Source organism: Saccopteryx leptura, chromosome 3, assembly GCF_036850995.1.
Source record: "Saccopteryx leptura isolate mSacLep1 chromosome 3, mSacLep1_pri_phased_curated, whole genome shotgun sequence".
Taxonomy (NCBI): domain Eukaryota; kingdom Metazoa; phylum Chordata; class Mammalia; order Chiroptera; family Emballonuridae; genus Saccopteryx; species Saccopteryx leptura.
The window spans coordinates 207,107,478-207,131,142 of record NC_089505.1 but is presented as its reverse complement, the minus strand read 5'-3'; the positions used below and the strand labels follow the sequence as shown (position 1 = coordinate 207,131,142).

Below are 23,665 nucleotides of genomic sequence, written 5' to 3'. Positions count from 1 at the left end.
TGGATCTTGCTTGTTCAAACGTAAATTTTTTATGCAGACTTTCCAGTGCTTTATCATTGAAGCACAAGTAGCTCAGATTGACTTGCCTGCTACTCTTTAGCAAACCTTTCCAAATATTGTTTCATTTATTCCTCTCTACTATCTGTTCTAGACTGGCAGGACAGGAGTTCTTATTTACTTTTTTTAAGAATGAGGAGACCACTTCAAAAAGTGGGGTGACTTCGCCAAGGTCACTTAAGTACTGGAGACAGTTAAAGTGTAGGTCCTAAAATTCTGAAATTTTTTTCCATGATACAATTCTGATTATGTCTCAAAATAAATCAAGTGAAAAATGTGGACTGATTCACAGAAATCAGCTAGTGAAAACCATACCATGTTAAATGATAGTACAGATTGTGGGGAGTTCTATGGGACCAGGGATCAAGTTTCTTTGATCAATAAATTATAAGGGGATTAATAAATTATAAGTAAAAGAGAGGTGATAGGGAAGCTTAGAGAAATGTAAGAGATTTAAGAAACATATTAGGCCCTGGCTGGTTGGCTCAGTGATAGAGCATCGGCCCAGCATGTGGATGTCCCAGGTTCGATTCCTGTTCAGGGCTCACAGAAGTGCCCATCTGCTTCTCCACCCCTCTCCCTCTTGCTTCTCTCTCTCTCTCTCTCTCTCTCTCTCTCTTTTGCGCTCTCTCATTCTCTCTCTTCTACTCCCCTCCCCTCCTGCAGCCATGGCTCGATTAGAGCAAGTTGGCCCCAGGTGCTGAGGATGGCTCCATGGCCTTTGCCTCAGGTGTAAAAAAAATTCTGTGGTTGCAACAGAGCAAGGGCCCCAGATTGGCAGAGCATCGTCCCCTAGTGTGCTTGCCAGGTGAGTCCCGGTTGGGGCATATGCGGGAGTCTGTCTCTCTGCCTCCCCTCCTCTCACTGAATTAAATAAAAAAAAAAACATATTCATTGCTATATATACATCTTATTTTATCTTGATTCAAACAGGAAAAAAAATAGGAGAAATTTAAACACTGACCGAATATTTGAATATGTTAATTTGTTTTTTAGGTATGATAATGGCATGGTTATGTTTTACAAATAATCTCTGTCTTTTGGAAGTACAGACCGAAATATTTATGACTACAAAATCGTGCTCTCTGGAGTCAAGCAAAGAAGGATTTCCATCTTTGCTTGCTTCATAGCAAGTGGGAGGGGAGAAAAAAAAAGGATAGTGCACGTTCCCTTTAAAGATCAACCCAGTGTGTTATCACTTCTATTCACACCCCCTTGGCCACCCTGAGTTGGTGGCCATGCCTAGCCGAGGGAAGCTGGGAAATGCTATTTTTAGCTGCTGGCCATGTGCCCAGGTAAAACGCAGGAGTTCCCTTGCTGAAGAGAAAGGAGAGAGTGGGTAGTGGGAAATAATACATGCTTCTGCCATAGTGTGCTACCAAATGAATGTAACGGGTACTATTTTATATAACATACACAAAATCAAAAAATATTTAAAGAATGGTATAAACAGTACATAAAGCCTGACCTGTGGTGGCGCAGTGGATAAAGCGTCGACCTGGAATGCTGAGGTTGCCGGTTCAGAACCCTGGGCTTGCCTGGTCAAGGCACATATGGGAGTTGATGCTTCCTGCTCCTTCCTCCCCCTTCTCTCTCTCTCTCTCTCTCTCTCTCCCTCTCTCTTTCTCACTCTGTCTCCTCTCTAAAAATTAATAAAAAGAAAAATTAAAAAACAAAAACCAAAAAAAACAGTACATAAAAATAGAATCTTTTTTTTTTTTTTTGCACCTGATAGGCCATCTTAGGTACTCCCTTGGGTGTGTGCACCTTGTTGGGAGCTCTTGGTCTGAGCAGAGACTGTGGTGACTTGGACTAGCATAATAGTGGGGAAATGATTTACATAGGGTACATTTTGAAAACAGAGCCAAGTGAACTTCCTGTGGGTTGAGCAGGGAGGGCAGTGATTAAATGCCTGCTAGGATTTTGGCCCAAGCAACCAAATGAATTGTGTTACCATTTATTGAGACTGGAGAGCAAGGGGAGCAGCAGGCTTGTGGAGGAAATAAAAAGTTCCATTAGGGACACGATGTTGAGGTATCTGTTAGATTTCAAATGGAGACGGCAAGTAAGGCACTTGAATATGTGAGTCTAGGTCTCTAGTGAATAGATAGGGAGTGCTGGAGATACAAATGTGGGCACAAGGTAGAGTGGGCATTTGAAGCCATGGGCTCCATGAGACCACTTAGAGTAGGTGTCAGAGAGCAGAGTGCTCTGGCATTTACGGCTGTTAGAAGAAAGAGGATCTAGCAAAGGAGGCTGAAAAGGACTGTGAGAGAGATAGGGATGAAAGTCCAAGAATGTGGTGTCAGAAGCCAAGTGAACTGGGAGTGATCAACAATCAGTGCAATGGGCAGGCCAAGGGGATGAAGAAATTGCACTAGTGAATCTCTACTGCTCCAAAGTGGTGACAGCACCTGGCATCTCCCCAGGGAGAGAGGCTTTTTTTTTTTTTAATTTTATTTATTTATTTTTTACAGAGACAGAGAGTGAGTCAGAGAGGGATAGACAGGGACAGACAGACAGGAATGGAGAGAGATGAGAAGCATCAATCATTAGTTTTTCATTGCGTGTTGCAACACCTTAGTTGTTCATTGATTCTTTCTCATACGTGCCTTGACCGTGGGCCTTCAGCAGACCGAGTAACCCCTTGCTGGAGCCAGCGACCTTGGGTTCAAGCTGGTGGGCTTTTTGCTCAAACCAGATGAGCCCGCACTCAAGCTGGCAACCTCGGGGTCTTGAACCTGGGTCTTCTGCACCCCAGTCCGACGCTCTATCCACTGCAACACCGCCTGGTCAGGCAGGGAGAGAGGTTTTTGAAAGGGACAGTATCAGTTAGCATTAGCTTTATCTGTTTAAAATAAAAATGTATCCATGGCTTAAAAATGGAGATTCTTCTTTTAAGGTAAAAAAAACTGGAGGTAGGCAGCTCTGGGAGTACTTTTGCTTTATGAAGTTGTAAGAGTCCCAAGAGCCCAGCTCCAGCCGCCTCCCTGGCTCTCTCAGCAGGGTTTAGAAGGAGAAGTGGCACACCTTATTTATTTATCTCTTTTAGAGAGATGGGAAGTACCACCCAACCTTTCCTGCATCTTGTTGCCCAAACTTAGTCACATGGTCAAGCGTAGCTGGAAGAAAGGCTGGGAGTTGAGTGTCACTCTGCCCAGCTGAAAATATTAGTTCTTTAGAAAAGAGAGAAGAATGGCTATGGGAGGCAACTAGCAACGTCGGGCCAGGGGCCTCTCCAGTCAAACTAGTGGTGACTGCCTATTTGTTCCAACCTACTTGTGTTCTAACAAGAGGAAAGGGTATGGGGGAAGAAGATGGCAGCAGAGTGGATAGAAGTTACACTCACCTCCTCCCTGGTGCCAACTGGTATTATATATAAATCATAGAACAATCAGCCTGAATAACCACCTGAAGACTAGCTTAACAGAAGAAGTCTTATAACCAAGGCGTTACAGAAGGAGCCATGCTGGGACTGGTAGGAAGGGCAGAAGCATGGGAAGAACTGGCACTGCACCCTGTGCAGCAGCTGAGAAGTTGAGGGCTCTCCAGCATAGGGCACTAAAGCCTGGTAGAGGCACCCATATAACATCTGGCCATGTGAATCAGTGGGGAGCCTGTCTGCCAGGAAGAGATGGAAATCTGCTAGAAACAGATTTTTTTGGTATGACCCTCTTAAAGAGTCAGTGCACAAAGTCTCATTCATAATCACTCACCCTGGACTCCGACGGGGAGGGAGAATCAGTGCAGACCCGAGACATGCTAGGACAGGCTGGGTTGTTTGGTTCCTGGGAGAGTGCTGAAGTGACAGCCACCAGGGTCTCTGTGCTGAGTCCCTCTCCTGCACGCCTGCCTGCAGACACCATCTTTACAGCGTCAAGCACCCCCCCTCCATACGGCATCAACCTGGAGGAATCCCATAGCCCCACGCTCCCAACTCCCTTTTGCCCCACCCTGCCAAGCTCACACCATGTGGAGGAGTCTGCTGCCTGAGCTTGTAGTGTAGACTTCATTGAAGGGATTTTGAAGGGAAACTCAAAAGAAGTCGGAAACTGAGTTCTTTAGCTCGAGGGCCATGTTTCCCTCACGTACCTGACAGGCCCACCATTCCTGTGCAGAACCCTCTTTTCACAAAGCCCAGCTTTGGTCTGTTTGGCCTGGTGAACTCTGCTGACCTCACACTGAAAACTCCCTTAGACCCTGGTGGGTGGCAGGTAACCTTGAGGTACCCTGAGACTGTTGCTTAGTGACCTCAAATACAGCACTGGTGCTGAGTTTGAATCTGTATCAGTCTGGTGAACACTACTTACCCCTACCTGGTGACTCACTGACAACCTGCCTCACGCAACTCACCACCAGAGGCTCTTTCAACGACTGAGCCTAACAGGCAGCTAGCAGGTGGAGCAGGGTCTCGGAGAGCCTTAGGTCAGTGTTGATGGAAACTGGGCGTAGTGTGCAGCTTGGCCCCTCCCTGCAAACTTGGGCCCTGCAGAGGCAGCTACAAACGGTGGATCTCTTTGTAGCTCCAAACAGGTAGCCCAGGGCCAGTCACAGGCAGTGCCTGACATTGACCCACCAAGTGGCTCCAGAACCAACACACTTGGTGGTGAGCTTTAGATAACATCAGAGTAGGATCCAATTAATTCCACAAGTGGCACATGCAAAGGGAGATCTAGGCAGGGACCAGATACTGTTGAGTTGAATTCTGCTTCATGGAGTCAGCCCCTGCACAGCAGCTCATACACTGCAGTTGGGGTTGATCCTCACAGTCAGTTAGAGGGGCAACCTCACCATGGACAAATTGGAACAGTGATGAGACACTACAGCAACAGGAAGGTTCATAGATCCCACACAAGGAACATTTCTGGAACACCTAGCTGATGCCACTGAGCCCCAAAAGACACCTGCTGCATAAAGCACCATACCAAAACTGGGAGGTCTAGAAGATCTACTTAATGCACAGAAACAAATGCAGCCAAGGTGGGGAGACAAACATGCCCCAAATGAAAGAACATGAAAACTCCTCAGAAAAACAACTAAATGAAATGTAGACAACAAGCTACCAGATATAGAGTTCAAAACAATGGTTATAAGGATATTCAAGGAACTGAGGGGAAGAGCAGATGAATTCAGTGAGAACTCAATATCTCAGTGAGAGATAGTAAACATAAAAAGGACTTAGAGACCACATAAAGAGGAAGTAAAAACTGATGAATATAATATCTAAAATGAAGAATACACTAGAAGGAATCAACAGCAGGCTTGATAAAGCAGAGGATTGAATCAGTGATTTGGAAGAGAAGGTAGCAGAAAACACCCAATCAGAGCAGTGAAAGAATAAAGAATTTTAAAAATGATAATAGTCTAGCCTGCCAGGCAGTGGCACAGTAGATAGAGCATCGGACTGGGATGCATGCAGAGGATCCAGGTTTGAAACCCCTAGGTGGCCAGCTTGAGAGCGGGCTCATCTGGTTTGAACACGGGGTCACTGGCTTGCACAAGGGATCACTCACTCTTCTGTAGCCCCACCCCTGTCAAGGCACATATGAGAAAGCAATCAATAAACAACTGAGATACCACAATGAAGAATTAATGCTTCTCATCTCTATCCCTTCCTGTCCCTCTCTGGCCCTCTCTCTGACTCTCTCTCTGTCTGTCTGTCTCTCTCTCTCTCTCTCAAAAAAAAATGAGGATAGTCTCCAGTGGTTTGCAACCTTTTTACACTTGGGGAGCAATGAATATAGGAGAATTATTTTGGGGACTGCTAAGGCAGAAATCACCCTGAGCATAAGCAAATTTGGCTAAATTCATTGGGTCTATTATCTTCATACAACATCAGGGTAGTTAACTCTTTGTAGACTGGCATGAAATTTCTAGTGGACCAATGGTTGAAAAACACTAGTCTAAGGGACCTCTGGGACAGCGCATGTAATGTAACAACATCTGTATCATAGGGGCACCATACCAGAAGGAGGAGAGAGAAAGCAAGGGATCCAGAACCCTTTGAAGAAATAATGGCTGAAGACTTCGCTAACCTGGTGAAGGAAAGACACATGTCCAGGAAATGCAGAGACCCAAAGAGGCCCACACCAAGACACATCATAATTAAAATGGCACAGGTTAAAGACAAAGAGAAAATCTTAAAGGCTGCAAGAGAAAAGACAGTTATCTACAAAGGAGCTCCCATAATACTGTCAGCTCATTTCTCAATAGAAACATTTCAGGCTAGAAGGGATTGGCATGAAATAGTCAAAGTGATGAAAAGTAAGGACCCACAACCAAGACTACTCTAACTTGCAAGATTATCATTTAAAATTGAAGGAGTAAAGAGCTTCCCAGAGAAGAAAAAGCTAAAGGAGTTCGTTACCACCAAACCAGTATTATAACAAATGTTACAGAGCCTTCTTTAAGAAGAAGAATGGGAAAAAAAAGAGGCAATAAAGAATAAAATGACAATACATACATATCTATCAATAACTTTAAATATAAATGGCTTAAATGTTCTAATCAAAAGACATAGTGTAGCTGAATGGATAAGAAAACAAGACATATATATGCTGTCTACAAGAGACCCACCTCAGAATGAAAGCTATGCACAGAATGAAAATAAAGGAATGGAAAAAGGTATTTCATACAAATAGAAATGAAGAACAGCTAGGTAGCAATACTTATATCAGACAAAATAGACTTTAAGACAAAGGCTATATTAAGAGACAAGAATATTACATAATGATGAAGGGAACAATCCAACAAGAGGATATAACCCTTGTAAACTTTTATTTACCCAACTTAGAAGCACCTAAATATATAAAGCAAATCTTGATGAATATAAAAGGAAAGATCAACAGTAACACGGTCATAGTTATATGGGATTTTAACATTCCATTAACATCAATGGATAGATTTTCTAGACAAAAAATCAATAAGGAAACAATAGCCTTTAATGACACACTAGATAAGATGGATTTAATTGGTATTTTCAGAGCATTTCATCCCAAAGCAGCAGAATATACATTCTTTCCAAGTACACATGAAACATTTTCTAGGGTAGATGACATGTTAGGACACAAACAAGTCACAGTAAATGAAAGAAGATTGAGATCTTACCAAGCATCTTCTCTGACCACAGTGTTATGAAACTAGAAATCAATGACAAAAAAAAAAGAGAGAGAGAGAAAGAGGGAGAAAGAGAGAGAGAAAGGAAAGAAAAGTGGGAAAGAAAGGAAGGAAGGATGGAAGGGAGGGGAGGAAGGAAGGGGAGGGGAGAGGAAGGGAGGGAAGGGGAGAGGAAGGGAGGGGAGGGGAGGGGAAACTAACTCACTCCTGAAAAGCACTTACTATACAATGATTGGGTTAACAATGAGACCAAGAAAGAAATCAAAAGATACTTTGAAACAGATGGAAGTGAGAACATCAATTCAAAATACATGGGACACAGCAAAAGCAGTTCTAGAGAGAAATTTATAGCATTACAGGCCTACCTCAGGAAACAAAAATCTCACATAAACAATCTAATCTTACACCTAAATGGACTAGAAAAAGAACAAAGCCCAAAGTAAGTAAGAAGGAAATGATTAAGATCAGAGAGGAGATAAATGAAATAGAAGCTTAAGAACAATACAAAAATCTCAATGAAAGCAAGAGATGGTTCTTTGAAAAGGTAAAGAAGATTGATAAACCTTTAACTAGGCTCATTAAGAAAAAGAGAGGACTGAAATAAAATCAGAAATGAAAGCAGTAACAGTTGATATCACAGAAATACAAAGGGTCATAAGAAAATATTATGAACAACTATATGCCAACAAATTGGACAATCTGGAAGAAATGCATAAATTTCTAGAAACATACAATCTTTCAAAACTGAATCAAAAAGAATCAGAAAATCTAAACAGACTGGTTTAACTAATAAACTTGAAGCAGCAATCAAAAAGCTCCCAGCAAAAAAAACCCTGGACCAGATGGCTCCACAGGTAAATTTTACCAAACATTCAAAGAAGAACTAACATCTGTCCTTCTCAAACTATTCACAACACTTAAAAGAAGGGAAGACTTCCAAGCTCATTTTATGAGGCCAGCATTATTCTGATTCAAAAACCAGATAAAGACACTACAAAGAGAAAATTATAGGCCAATATCCCTTATAAATGTAAGTGCAAAAATTTTCAACAGAATATTAGCAAACCAAATCCAGCAATACATTAAAAAGATCATACACCATGATCAAGTGAGATTTATCCCTGGGATGCAAGGTTAGTACAATATCTGCAAATAAGCTAAAGTGATACATCACATAAACAAAAGGAGAAAAATCATATATATGATGATATATATCTACAGATGCAGGAAAAGCATTTGATAAAATCCAGTACCCATTTATGATAAAAACTCAGCAAAGTGAGAATTGAGGAAATATACCTTAACATAATAAAGGCCATATTTGGCAAACCCACAACCAACATTATACCTGTACTAAACAGGGAATAACTAAAAGCATTTCCCTCAAGATCAGGAACATGACAGGGATGTCTGCTTTCACCACCCATATTCAACATAGTACTGAAAGTCCTACCCACAGCAATCAGGTAGGAAGAAATTTCCAAATTGGAAAAGAAGAAGTAAAACTCATTATTTTCAGATGACATGATACTGTATGTAGAGAACCCTAAAGATTCCACAAAAAAACAAAATAAAACAAACTAAAAACAAAAAAAAAAACCTGCTAAAACTGATAAATGAATTCAGTAAAATAGTAGGGTACAAAATTGATATTCAGAAATTAGTTGCATTAAAAAATATTTTGGTAGTTTTGATTTTTTTAAATTAACTTTTGAGAGGGAAATTGGTGAGAAGTATCAACTCATAGTTGCTTCACTTTAGTTGTTCACTGATTGCTTCTCATACATGCCTTGATGGGAGTGGGGTGGCCCAAGCTGAGCCAGTGACCCCTTGCTCAGGCTGGCAATCCCATGCTCAGGCCCACGAACCCATGCTCAAGCTGGCGACCTTGGAACCTCAGTGTTCTGAGTTGACACTCTTATCCACTGTGCCACCACCAGTCAGACGTGGTTGCATTTTTATACACCAATAATGAAGTATCAGAGCGAGAAACTAAGAAAATATCCCATTTGCAATTGCATTAAAAAAAATACCTAGAAATAAATTTAACCAAGGAGGTAAAAGACCTGTACTTTTACAAGAAAATCATAGCTGAAGAAAGAAATTATAAATGAAAGCATGTGGTGTGTTCATAGATAGGAAGAATTAACATCATTAAAATCTCTATACTACCCAAAGCAATCGATAGATTTTTAATTTGATTTTTAAAATTTGTTTGTTTTGTTTGTTTATGTGTGTGTGTTGAATAATACAAATTTATTGTTGGCGATTATCTTCCTCCATTTGTTTTGTTGATAGTTTCCTTCGCAAAGGAAATACAGTCAGTTCTCTCTATTCATGGTAATGTTCTATAAAGTCACTTTGTACACAGAATTAGTTAATACTGAACCATTGCTCCCAGGAGAAATACTTGGTTAGGTTCCTGCTGGCCTCTGGTCACAATGTTTTTGGCAAAATATTGATACATAGCCTTGTTTTATTGATTTTTTATTTTTATTTTATTGATTTGAAAGAATGGGGGGAGAGAGAGAAGTGTCAACTCGTTTCACCTAGTTGTTCCCTTTAGTTATAGTCTCATTTATTGCTTCTCATATGTGCCCTGACCAGAGGTCAGTGCTTTCTCCACGGGGCCGCTCAGCTAGGGCCCAACCTTGTTTTATTTTAAAGACATTGTATTTAATCCATATTGTTGATTCGTTAACATCGAACTAACCCGCCAACAGCACTATCACTTATATCCTAAGTGAAGCTTATGTAGCATACGTATTTTCTTTGTAAGGCACATCACAGCCTTCTTGTGCTTAGGGATACTGGACAGCATTCCAGTACTATGCTTGGGGGCCATTTTAAACAGTGAGATCACCAACAGAAAGACATCAAAAAATGTGGAAAACGTGGCACTAAAGAAACCATTAATAGAACACTTCCTTTTAGTGTGAGAGCTGACATGGGGCAGAGTGTTGCCTTGCTCAGACTCCACTGGGACATGTGCATCAGGCAACTCAAATTTCTCACCATTCTGCTGCACATGTCCGTGAAGACTGTGCAAGTGCTCCGAACATTGCTCTGGGGAATACAAATAAAGTCTAACAGGTAGATAACTTGCAAACAGAAAAGCTGCAAATGAGGAGGAGTGATGGTATTTCTATTTTGGTCAATGGCTAATTGTATTATTTTTTTTTTTTACAGATGAATCAAGGGATAGATATGGACTTGTTGCTATCCCAGTAGTTTTAATATTCTGTGTGCTGCTGTATTTAGGTATGTATGCTTTTCTTAAAAAATATAAAAAATTTTCAAACTTATATTGAGTTTTTTTTAATTTGTTTTTTTGTTTGTTTTTTACAGAGACAGAGAGAGAGAGACAGAGAGAGGGATAGATAGGGACAGACAGACAGGAACGAAGAGATAGGAGAAGCATCAATCATCAGTTTTTTGTTGCGACACCTTAGTTGTTCATTGATTACTTTCTCATATGTGCCTTGACTGGGGGGCTACAGCAGACCAAATAACCCCTTTGCTCAAGCCAGCAACCTTGCGTCCAAGCTGGTGAGCTTTGCTCAAACCAGATGAGCCCGCGCTCAAGCTGGTGACCTTGGGGTCTCAAACCTGGGTCCTCCACATTCCAGTCTGATGCTCTATCCATTGCACCACCGCCTGGTCAGGCTGTATTGAGTTTTTAAAGGTTAGAAAGTGAATACTTTGAAGGTGACAACAATATTTGAAATTTTAGGCATTTTGAAAGAAACAGAAACTTTTGAGTTTTAGTTGTCTGGGTTGCTGAGTGTGGCAGATTCCTCCAAAGATTCAGTATTATTTTAAGGTGGGATGAGTCCTCGGGCCATGGCCAGCTTTATAAGCAGGGGCACAGCCTGATATTCCTGGGAGCTAATCTACAGCTTCCTTCTGTCTGTGGTGCACTTCAACAGATAGTTATACTTCTGGTCTCCAAGCCAGATTTTGCAAAAGACCCCTTACTCTTGGCTGCTACGGCTATAATGCCCATGTCTTATAGCCTAGGAGGACGTCTTAGGTAGGAAAAAGCTTTTGTTGAATTGAGTGACTTAGAGCAGGTAGCAATTAGCTGATATTGCTTGTGTTACCTTCCTGAGTCTTCCCTAGTCCCCCAGAGAGCTTGGGGCAACCTAGAAAGCAAACCATATGCCCTGGAGAACTGGTGACCTGACAAGCAAAGTCCCAAAGGATATTGACCAGATGTGAACAGATGTTCTTGAAACCCTATTAGTTTCCATATTAGCCTTCACAGAAAGGATATTTGCAAGACTAATTTGTCACTCCCCCAGGGAATGCTAAAGAGTAAGATTTCTGCAGGGCAATGGCAGTTAGAGTCCATGTCATTTCATATATCTTTTTTTTTTTTTTATTCAGTGAGAGGAGGGTAGGCAGAGAGACACTCCCGCATGTGCCCAACTGGGATCCACCTGGCAAGGCCACTAGGAGGTGGTGCTCTGCCCATCTGGGGTGTTACTCAGAAACTGGGCTCTCTTAGTACCTGAGGGAGAAGCCATGGAGCCATCCTCAGTGCCCAGGGCCAACTTACTCCAGTTGAGCCAAGGCTGCAGGAGGGGTGGGGAAGAGAGGGAGAGAGAGAGAGAAGCGAGAGGGGGAGAGGTGGAGAAGCAGATGGTCACTTCTCCTGTGTGCCCTAACTGGGAATCGAACCAGGACATCCACGTACACACGGAGCCAACACTCTGCCACTGAGCAAACAGGCCAGCGCCACACTTACGTCTTAAACCAAGTTTGCAAACTGCATTTCCATTTCCCTGGAACCGCACTGTTCAGTAAGTAGGTATTAGCCACAGGTAGTGATTTACATATAAAATTTAATTCATTAAAAATAAATAAAATTTAAAATTCAGTTCTTCGGTTGCACTAGCCACATTTCAGGTTCTCAGTAGCCACATAGAATTGGTGCCGTTTTCGATAGCCTAGGTCAGTGGTCGGCAAACTCATTCATCAGCAGAGCCAAATATCAACAGTACAACGATTGAAATTTCTTTTGAGAGCCAAAATTTTTAAACTTAAACTATATAGGTAGGTACATTCCTCATCAAGGTAGCACCCACACATGGTATTTTGTGGAAGAGCCACACTCAAGGGGCCAAAGAGCTGCAAGTGGTTCGCAAGCCGCAGTTTGCTGACTACTGGCCTAGGTAGAGAACAATCCCATCATTGCGGGAAGTTCTATTGGTCAGTGCTGACCTAGACTGTTTTGAGATTTTGCCACTAGGATATGATTTCCGGAGGACACGATTTCCATATTTAGATTGCAAATACTGTGAAGACCCGTAAGTAATAGATTATCAGTCAGTTGACTTGCCTCTAAACAAGTGATAAAAATTAGCTGAAGAAAGTTTTGAGGCATCATTACCAATGAACAAAATTTGGATCACAACTGTTCTTTTTTTAAAGTTATTTTTAATTCCCAAATAATGGCATTAATCATCTCCTTAACAGATTGGTCCCCAGAAACTAAAATCATTTTCCACTCAGTGCTGTTATGGCTGTTTCACCAGAATACCTGAACCAAAGGAAGGTGCCACTGAATACCCAAACTCCATGGCAACTGGTTGATTTAACTTAAAAAAAAGTTCATTCAGTGGAGAGGAAATTACTTTAGTGGTCAGCACTGGTAGCCCCATATAACCTGGAAAAAAATAGTTCTAATAAAATAATTACTTCAGGCCCTGGCCAGTTGGCTCAGCAGTAGAGCATCTGCCCTGCATGTGGAAGTCCCAGTTTCAATTCCCAGCCAGGGCACACAGGAGAAGCGCCCCTCTGCTTCTCCACCCCTCCCCCTCTCCTTTCTCTTTATTTCTCTCTCTTCCCCTCCGGCAGCCAAGGCTTCATTGGAGCAAAGTTGGCCCAGGCACTGAGGATGGCTCCATGGCCTCCGCCTCAGGTGCTAAAATGACTCCTGTTGCAACAGAGCAACAGCCCAGATAAGCAGAGCATCACCCCCTAGTGGACATGCCAGGTGGATCCCAGTCAGGTGCCTGCGGGAGTCTGTCTCTCTGCCTCCTTGCTTCTCACTTCAGAAAAAAAAATTACTTCATCAAGCATCTTAACTCTAAAGCCATCAATTGGAAAATGGTGAGGTGTTTGGCACAGAGCTTTCGGAAGGGGGGAGAGTCGAATGCAAAGAACTCCACTGCTAGTTGTTACTGACACACACATTTATATGTTCAGTTGAGCTTGTAGGAGAGGCTGCTTGACCATAGGATGGCTCAAGGCTAAGGCTGATGCTTTGTGGGAGGAAACTGATACATCCACAGGACATGTGTGGGAGTGGTCCCACCTTGTCCAAGCCTGCGCTGTCTGAAACAGTAGCCACGCGTCCCATGCGGCTGTTGAGCCCTTGAAATGTACACATCCAAGTTAAGATGTGCTGTGAATATATACAATACACATTGGATTAATACGGCTTAGTATTTTTTAAAAAGGGATTGTGAAATATGTCGTTAATAATTATGCTGTTTACATGTTGAAATAAAAGTATATGTTAGGTAGGTTAATAAATAAAATATATCATGAAAATTTATTTCACCAGTTTTTCTTTTACTCTGCTATGTACCTAGTAAATTTTTTTAAATGCTTGTGTGACTCACATTATACTTTATTGGCCAGCATTAGTCTAGACCAGGGGTCTCAAACTCAACTCAGCATGTTGGCCGCAGAGCAAGATCACAGCCATTCGGCAGGCTGCACTAGGTCTACAAAAGGCAACTGTTACGCAACACTTTTCTCACTGCAGTTGAAAACAAAAAAAAATCAGTACAACAAGCACAATCGTACATGCAGTTTACTCAGTGTCACAAAACGACCAGAAACTGTAGTTCGCATCACAACTGCTGTTAACTAAGCTAATATCTAGCTAGGATGCTAGAGAAATGAAAAATACAAGTAGGCCCCTAGGCTTACTTAATTTTATCCAAAATATTTTGAACTTTGTGGATTAGTCTGCGGGCCGCACAAAATTGTTCGGCGGGCCGCATGCAGCCCGCGGGCCGCGAGTTTGAGACCCCTGGTCTAGACCATTCTAGTTTTGCCTTATGCCCAAGCTGCTGTAGAAGTTATCATTTTGTCAACAGTTTTTGTTTTTCTGTCATCTGATGACTAATTTTTTTTTTATAAATAAATTTTTATTTTAGTGGGGTGACATCAATAAATCAGGGTATATATATTCAAAGAAAACATTTCCAGGTTATCTTGTCATTTAGTTCTGTTGCATACCCATCACCCAAAGAGAGATCGTCCTCCATCACTCTCTATCCAGTTTTCTTTGTACCCCTCCCCCTCCTCCTCTCCCTCCTTCCCTCTCCCCACCCCCCGTAACCACCACACTCTTGTCCATGTCTCTTAGTCTCGCTTTTATGTCCCACCAATGTGTGGAATCCTGCAGTTCTTGTTTTTTTCTGATTCAGTTATTTCACTCTGCATAATGTTATCAAGATTCCACCATTCTGCTGTAAGTGATCCGATGTAATCATTTCTTCTAGTTGAATAGTATACCATGGTGTATATGTGCCCCATCTTTATCCAGTCTTCTATTTTTTTTTTTTTTTACAGTGATTAAAAGCCTTTAAACAAACTCTTGGCCAATACAGCAAGAGATGACTAATTTTTGAACAACTCTTTGGGCCAAGTCTGTAGCCAGTTCGTGAAAGCATTTAGGAGAATGAGGGGTGTTAGCATGAACTGGGCTCTGGCTTAGAGCAGTGGTCCCCAACCTTTTTTGGGCCACGGACTGGTTTAATGTCAGAAAATATTTTCATGGACCGGCCTTTAGGGTGGGATGGATAAATGTATCACATGACCGAGACAAGCATCAAGACTGAGTCTTAGACGGATATAACAGAGGGAATCTGGTCATTTTTAAAAAATAAAACATCGTTCAGACTTAAATATAAATAAAATGGAAATAATGTAAGTTATTTATTCTTTCTCTGTGGACCGGTACCAAATGGCCCACAGACCGGTAGCGGTCCGTGGCCTACGGGTTGGGGACCACTGGTTTAGAGTTTCCACATTCAGGAGTCTAAAGGACCATGAGCAACTCCAGATCTCAGCGTTTATTTTCAGTTCTTTAATTAAAATGAAACATTTCTTCATTTGTAGGTGTGAGAAAACTCAAACAGAGGAGGAGCCAAGTGAATACCTTGTAGGCTGTGCGGTGGGTAACTGCCTTGTTACTAGAACCAGAATAGCCCTCATGTCGAGCGCCTATCACCTGGGAAGCCAGATTATCTGTATCTGCCAGTGCCGTGACCAGTGATCAGTGACATCAGCAGATAAATTTAGCACATCTCATTAAGCACCAACCCCGTGCCTAGCCCTGTGCTAGCCACTCTCCCTACCTCATCTCATCGAGCCCTGTCAGTGAGCCTCGCTCAGGGGTATCAGCACCACTTGCTAGAGAGACTGAGTGGGAGAGTCCATGGAGTCCAGTCCCGTTGTTGACAAGTGGGGAGCTGAGAGGTGGGTCTCGGTCTTCCGACTCAGAGGGTGGCCCTCCTTCTCCTGTCCAGGAAAGCTGGGCCTGGGATTGGGTTCACTTCAGGAGCCAGTGTCAGAGCTGGGCCTGTGTCACGAGCAAAGGATAGGACATAGGCATGAATAGCAAGGCAGTGTCATTAGTGAATTTCCATGCGGAGGCTCCAGAGGCTCCTCATGACAAGTCCCACTGGTGGGAGGAGGCAGGGCCCACGGCTGTAGAGGACAGGATAGGAAGAGGCAAGTCATTCTCTTTGGGGTGGCAAATGTCAGGGGGCTGCAGAAAGATGGGGCTGGACTGGCAGGTTGGGCCAGACCAAGACCCTGAGAGTTACCAGGAGGTCTGGGTATTTTCTTCAAAGGTACCGCTGAGGGTGTTTGAGCAGAGCTTTGCTGTAGAAAGATTGTTCTGCTAGCAAAACATAGGGTGAATTAACAGACAGGTGTCTGGAAACGGAGACGCTGGTGAGTGGATAAGTGGGATAATGTGGCCAAGCAGAGAGGGCCTTAATTGGGCCATGACAGAAACGGGTATGGAAGGCGAGGTTTGCGGGTTCTCTCCCAGACCTTGGACTAGTCACTTACACTGTGTGCCTCAGTTGTTTTCTGTGCAAAATGGGCATAGTGGCTGTGCAGAAATCACAATGACAGTGTATGTAATGCTTGCATAGAAATAACATGTAGAGACAAGTTAACAAAATGCTTAGAAAACGACTAGCTCATAATTTTGCTCAATAAATGTTAGTCATTATGATTATTAGTGTTTTTCAAGAAAGAAGCCAAAAGTGACAGGAATTCTGACTGTTGGTGTCCAGAAGATAGTGGCACTACCAGTCATAGCAGAGGAGTCAGATAGGGCTCTTCTTTGGGAGGAAAAATGATGAGTTTGTGCTTTGAGGTTGAGTTGTAGGGCGGGCACATTACTTGAGTAGTGATGTTTGGCACATAATTGGAAAAGTGGCTCTAGGGCCAGGGGCTGGGGCAGGGGCAGGGGCTGGGACAGGGACAGGGACAGGGACAGGGACAGAGGCTGGGGTAGGGCCAGGGGCTGGGGCAGGGGCAGGGGCTGGGGCAGGGACAGGGACAGGGACAGGGGCAGGGCCTGGGGCAGGGCCAGGGGCAGGGACAGGGACAGGGGCAGGGCCTGGGCCAGGGACAGGGCCAGGGACAGGGCCAGGGACAGAGGCTGGGGTAGGGCCAGGGGCTGGGACAGGGGCAGGGGCAGGGACAGGGACAGGGGCAGGGGCAGGGCCTGGGCCAGGGCCAGGGGCAGGGCCAGGGCCAGGGGCAGGGGCAGGGGCTGGGGCAGGGCCAGAGGCTGGGGTAGGGGACAGTGACAGGGGCAGGGGCGGGGGTGGGGGCGGGGGCAGGGGCAGGGCCAGGGCCAGGGGAAGGGGCAGGGGCTGGGGCAGGGCCAGAGGCTGGGGCAGGGGACAGTGAAAGGGGCAGGGCCGGGGGCGGGGGCAGGGCCGGGGGCTGGGGCTGGGGTTGCAAGTTGGGGACAGTAAGTGATGCACTGAGCACCTGAGACCACCAGGAAAAAGCAGTGGGACATCCTGGGTAGTGGGGAGAGGTGTAGGAGCCAGAGGGGAGCCGTCCAGGAGAGCCAGGCGGTTCCCTGTTAGCTCCCCAGTGAGGGCCCGTGTGGAGCAGCGGAGAGGCAGAGATGGCAGGCAGCTGGTCAAGCCCTTTGTTGGGTGAGCTGCTGGCTGTCAGGAAAGCCTTTGTGTAGGTCAGTGGTAGTCAACCTGGTCCCTACCGCCCACTAGTGGGCGTTCCAGCTTTCATGGTGGGCAGTAGCGGAGCAACCCAAGTATAAATAAAAAGATAGATTTAACTATAGTAAGTTTTCTAAAGATTTATTCTGCCAAACAGCAAAAATCCGACATAAAGTACTTGGTAAGCAATTATTAGTACTTACTTTAACTAGCTGTAACTCTGCTTTATAAATTTTATAAAGTAAAGTTACTTCCCTATTTTATAAATCACCATTGCTGTGGAACTGGTGGGCGGTTAAAATTTTTACTACTAACAGAGATACAAAAGTGGGCGGTAGGTATAAAAAGGTTGACTACCCCTGGTGTAGGTGGTTGGAGTGGGTATGAAGAAAGGTCACTGCAGCAGGGAGGGTCTGGGTGAGGTGGTACCAGTGGGTGGACTAGGATTTCCCTTCTGTCCAGCTGTGGGGTGGAATGGTGACCAGGTGCCCCGGAAGTCAGCTGTGGCAGAGGCGGGGGGCAGGGATTCCAGCAGACAGCTCAGCTAGCCAGTCACAGGCTGGACGGGGTCGTAAGGCCAAGAGGGGCCAATGGGCCAGGAGGGCACGTGGGGAGGGCTGGAGGTGTCTGGTACCCAGAGTACGTTGCAGGAAGAGCAGGTGTGCCAGCAGGGAGGTGGGGACAGGTGGAGAAAAGGGATTATATTCTGAGGCGGGGCATCTCAGGTGAGTGCCCGGTGAAGGTGGGAGCTCAGATGGGCCTCTGCTGAGTGTGGCCAACATGAGCAATGGCAGTGAAGATCGTTCATTCATGGGGCGGCTGACGTCCAGGGCCACTGGGAAAGGCAATGGAGTATTCCAGAACTTATTCCTTTATGTGCTCCTTTCTTTATTCCACAAACATTTATGGAGATTGCCCAACAGCAGGCACTGCATTAGCTGATGGCTTGCGGTCAGTGCACCCAGGGAGACTAGACTTTGTGGGACTCTGAGAAAGCACATATGAGGACTCATAGCCTCAGGAAGCTTCTGGTCACGCTAAGGAGAATGGATGAGTGCCCAAGAAACAAGAACTTAGGCCACAAGTAGATAGTGAGGGGCTAGGGTGTGTGACTTGGATGGGCTGGGTGACCAGCAAGGAGAGGTGAGGGCGCCAGAATGATCTTGAAGACTGCTGGGAGCAGGATGTGAGCTAGCTCTTCAAAGCAAGAACCGGGTGGATGGGTGGGCCAGCCGGAGGAGCAGCGGACAGGGCGGGGTGGGGCAGGGCGCGGCAGGTGGGGGAGGAGAACCGAACTGGTGATTGATGGAGACAGTGAGTGCCCAGCACCAAGTTGGAGAAGCAGCAGGGTCAGAATGTGTGCAGGGAAATCCTTGGAAGTCAGGGGCACTGAAATGGACTCTTATGGGAACAGGGAGCCACTGTAACTTCTTGAGCAGAAAAGTTTTACGTGAGAAACACTGCTTTGGGATTGTGAGTCCATGAAGGTAAAACTGACACCCTAGGGTGACATCCTGGGGAGAGACCTGAGTAGCTGAGGCTGGGTGTGGGAGAGGGCCTTACTTTTTTTAGTCTATTTTTGTTTCATTTACTATTCAATTTTTTTTTTTCTTTTTTTGAGAGAAAGGATGGGAGAGGAAGGGAGGAGAGAGATAAGAAGCATCAACTGGTAGTTGCTTCACTTTAGTTTTTCATTGACTGCTTCTCATACATGCCTTGACTGGGGTTGAAGGGGGAGGGGCTCAAGCAGAGACAGTGACCCCTTGCTCAATCCAGTGACCTTGGGCTTCAAGCTAGCAACCTCTGGGCTCGAGCTGGTGATCCCGCACTCAAGCAGGGGAGCCTGCACTCAAGCTGTGGACCTCAGGGTTTCAAACCGAGGACTTCAGTGTCCCAGGTCGACACTCTATCCACTGTACTACCACTGGTCAGGCTACTATTCAAATTTTGCACTTTATCTGCTTCTTGCCTATTTGATAATAATTTTTAAATTTAGAGCCTACCATGACCTCAGGGGGAGTTCCCTAAACTCAGTTTATTAGAGTTATATGTATGATGCAGAGGCAGGAATTAGGGGAAGAGTTGGGGAGGGGCAAGTATAATCAGGAATTAATGCAAACTTTTTCACATCTCCTTGGGGAAATGTCAGGAAGATCTAAACCCAATTAGAAATACCTGAGGACAGCCTGACCAGACGGTGGCGCAGTGGATAGAGCGTTGGACCGGGATGCGGAGGACCCAGGTTCGAGACCCCGAGGTCGCCAGCCTGAGCACGGGCTCAACTGGTTTGAGCAAAAAGCTCACCAGCTTGGACCCAAGGTCGCTGGCTCGAGCAAGGGGTTACTTGGTCTGCTGAAGGCCCGCGATCAAGGCACATATGAGAAAGCAATCAATGAACAACTAAGGTGTTGCAACGAAAAACTGATGATTGATGCTTCTCATCTCTCTCCATTCCTGTCTATTCCTCTCTCTGTCTCTGTAAAAGAAAAAAAAAAAAAGAAATACCTGAGGACAGCCAAGTAGAGATCAGATATCTGAGGGAAAATGGACATTATAGTGCATGTCTCACCTGGACAGTCCCTGCTAGGCAGTTTCTGGTAGTCTTCATTTCTGGTAAATGTCTGGAAAACATCACAAAGTCAACCAAATTTAAAAAGCAGCAGAGTCCACCATTTCTCTGGAAGGACGGATTAGCAGGTGGAGTTCCAGCCTGCAGGCGAGCTGGAGGTGCCAGCCTGACCCTTTGGCTGTGGGGTGATGGGAAACCCTGGGGGACAGGGTGGGGGTGGGGAGGTGGGGCAGAGCAGGTGCAAAGCCCGCAGCAGTGCTGCTCTCAGGAGCCCTATGCTGGCCAGAACTGGTTTGAGAAGGGCGGCTTATTCCATCACCCTCACAAATTCACAGACCCACTTTCATGTTCTGTGAGGTTCTTGAGGAGGAAAGCTCCAGCTCATTTTCCTTTATCTGATCCCTGTGAGCACAGCGGTCTTTCTTTTATGAAGGCTTGTTATAGAGTACAGATATTTTGGGAAGTCCAGTCTGGTATGGGTTGGTCTGCTCTGGTCTGATCTGCTGTGGTCTATGGAAATCCAGACGATGGAGGGGACACTAAGCCAAGAACTGGAATCTGTGTAGGGGCTTGTTCAGGACGGCTGCAGAGCTGTTTTAGCCAACTTCCCCAGAGCTGACCCAAGATGGGTGTGTCATTGCCACAGGATGACTAAAGGGAAGTGGAGGTGGGAAGGAAGCCATCCCCAGGAGAGTCACGGGGCAAAAGAGGCAAAACATGTTGGAAGGTGTGACAGTTTATATATGGGTCAGCATCTCAACTCTGTTAGTCAGAAATTTCAGTTACATTCCATGACTGAGTCGGTTTGAGGAAACAGGATGATTGTTAATTAGTGCTGTGCACTGAAGATGGCTCTTCTGGTAGAACTCCAGCCACCATACTACCTCAAGACCAGTCTCCCTCCATCTCTGTTTCCTAGTGCCCTTGCTGTTGATGGATCTATTACAAAAGGGCAACTCACATTCTAATAGGAGGGTAATTACAACTCTTGGTATGCAATACAGATGGACTGCATTTTACCAGCTAATGTAAGACATTTTTTTCTTATAGGGGCAGTTGATTGCTAATAGAAGTCTGACCTGAAGCTAAATAAACTTCATCAAAAAGGTTTTTTTAATTTATTTTTTATTTTTCAATTTTTTGAAGAATATTTTTTTAAATGGACTTTATAGGAGTGATATAGGATTGAAAAACCATGAAGTGTGCACATCAAGAAAACATCAGGCCCTGGCCGGTTGGCTCAGTGGTAGAGCATCGGCCTGGCGTGCGAAAGTCCCGGGTTCGATTCCCTGCCAGGGCACACAGGAGAGGCGCCCGTCTGCTTCTCCACCCCTCCCCCTCTCCTTCCTCTCTGTCTCTCTCTTCCCCTCCTGCAGCCGAGGCTCCATTGGAGCAAAAGATGGCCCGGGCGCTGGGGATGGCTCCATGGCCTCTGCCTCAGGTGCTAGAATGGCTCTGATCGCAACAGAGTGACGCCCTGGATGGGCAGAGCATCGCCCCCTGGTGGGCGTGCCGGGTGGATCCCGGTCGGGTGCATGCGGGAGTCTGTCTGACTGCCTCCCCGTTTCCAGCTTCAGAAAAATACAAAAAAAAAAAAAAAAAAGAAAACATCAGCTGTCTACAGTGTGATGCATTCATCGTTTCAAGCAAAGCCTCTTTCCATTCCCATCTCCCCCCTTGCTCACCTCCACCTCCCCCACTTCCCTTACCCTGGCTGTCACCGGACTCCTGTCTGTGTATACGGGTTATGTATATATGGTTTGGGGCTCATCTACTCCCCTAAGCCCCTCCCCTCTGACAGCTGTCAGGCTGCTTCTCTGTGTCAGTGCCTCTGTTTCTAGCTTGTACATCACTTCACTTTGTCCATTGGAGTGCATATATAAGTGAGATCACATGGAATTTGTCTTTAATGAAGAGATATCAGTGACAAGCAAGCAATAGTTTTTACCTGTCACTAATATTTTACATGATTTCTTGGCCATCTTATTGCCTGTAATACAATATATACTGCTCACAAAAATTAAGGAATATTTTATCACTTCATATTCATTTTGAAATATCCTCTAATTTTTATGAGCAGTGTATATTCCAAAAAGCTGGCTTTTATAAACAAATGTTTGTGTATATATTTGTATGTACAGGGTATTTTGGCTGTTTTTTCCTGTTAACTTACAAAACTAAAATTGTCCCATGCCTCAGGAGGGTTTTTACTGAAATCTATATGCCAGTTCCCTTTTGTTTTAGAGGAAAAATAATTCAACGCAGAATGGGTAGTGGAGTGAAGGAGGAGATAGGCACACCCCTTCTGCTCAAGGTGGGGGGGGGGGCTCTGTTTCTCTTGCAAAGAACAAATCCCCACCATCCAAATGCAAGTGTAAACCTGGCCAGGCAGGGAGATTCGTGTCATTAACTTCTCTTATGCGTTTAGTGTATTGTGCTAGTTGTCACACTGACAGAACACTTTCAGAAACCATAAGGTCACATGCAAACACAGAAGAAAGTGGATAGCCCTGGCTGTCTCCCCCGGGCAGCCATCACATAAACCAAAGAGCCCAGAGTCCACAGACGAAGGTCTTCTTACCTCCAGAGCCCACGCTCCCCCTTGTCACGTGAGTATTCAGCCTGGAAGAGGAAAGAATGCTTTTCCATTTCAGGGCAGGTGTGTGCAGAGGGGCCCCATCTGGGTTCCCACAGCCACCAGCCAGAGTGAGTCCTGGGAAGACCCACTTTTCCATAGCCCCTGCCTCCAGGTGGCGGGGCTGCCTACCAAAGCAGGTCTCTCACTAGTCTTGTCAAAGTCTTCATTCCAGGCCCTGTAAGGGAGCCCGGAACTCCCAGAAGATCCTTCATCATCCAGACATTTGTCCCCATGTGCTTTTGTAGGGCCCGCTCTGACTCTATCCGTCAAGAACAAAACTAGCATCCTCTGCTATGAATGTTACCTACACATTTCTCTTCTCACTGATACCGAGGGTAGCTGTTTTACTCTGCACCCTGGACGCTGAGCCTAGAGGGAGGGAAGCCCCCTTCCCTGTCCCCAGTTTCTCTCTGTTTCCAGACCTATCGCTCAGCTCTGATGCTCATTCCAGCAGTCACTGCCACCCGACACCACCTGTCTAGTTATCTCTTATTCCTCATCCCATGCTGATTTTAGCACTTGGTCAAAATCACTCTCTCTTAACACCTCACCTTTCAGAATCTGCGTGTTTCAAAACCAACTGCAATATTCTGGCATGGTCTCCCCCATGATCTCGCTTCCCCTTTCTCAAGGGCCACTGTCCTGGTCCTGCCCTGCCTTTCCATTCCCAATGCCCACAGCCCCCTCAGTCCCAGTTGCAAACATCCCCGCTGCTCTCTTCCACATCGCTTCCTCTGGGACCCCCTCTCCAGCAGTGCGGTGCCCCAGGACCTGCCAGCCTCTGAGCCCAGCACTCTCACCGCATTCTCCTACTTCTTCCCCATTGTTCATCGTCGTCATTGCTCCTTTGTCTTCGCTCTTTTACCCGCCACTTGGCATTCTCATTCGGCCAAATTCCAACCGTGGTTATAGTTTCCTCGCTGAGTTCCCTCTCAAGCTGGTGAACACCCCTGGAGAAGAGTGCACCTGATGATTTCATTTCAATGATGCAGTTCTCACGTATGTTCGTGGCGTTTCTACGGTATGTGCACAATACTACCCTGAGCTGTT

At 45.2% G+C, this 23,665-nt stretch overlaps 1 protein-coding gene across 4 annotated transcripts in view; it reads left to right on the top strand.

Moving 5' to 3' along the window:
- The window catches only part of CD58 (CD58 molecule), a 67,626-nt gene extending 44,495 nt beyond the window's left edge, over nt 1–23,131 (top strand). Inside the window, exons 4-6 of one of the 4 annotated variants that reach the window (XM_066377241.1) lie at nt 10,363–10,434; nt 15,316–15,370; nt 21,028–23,131. In XM_066377241.1, the coding sequence (XP_066233338.1) occupies nt 10,363–10,434; nt 15,316–15,362 (119 nt within the window). In that variant the 3' untranslated portion in view covers nt 15,363–15,370; nt 21,028–23,131. Of the gene's footprint in view, nt 1–6,011; nt 7,236–10,362; nt 10,435–13,035; nt 13,697–15,315; nt 15,371–21,027 lie in introns of those variants that run through there. The other 3 variants (XM_066377244.1, XM_066377242.1, XM_066377245.1) reach the window with 3 other exon arrangements.
- Nucleotides 23,132–23,665: the final 534 nt, after the last annotated feature.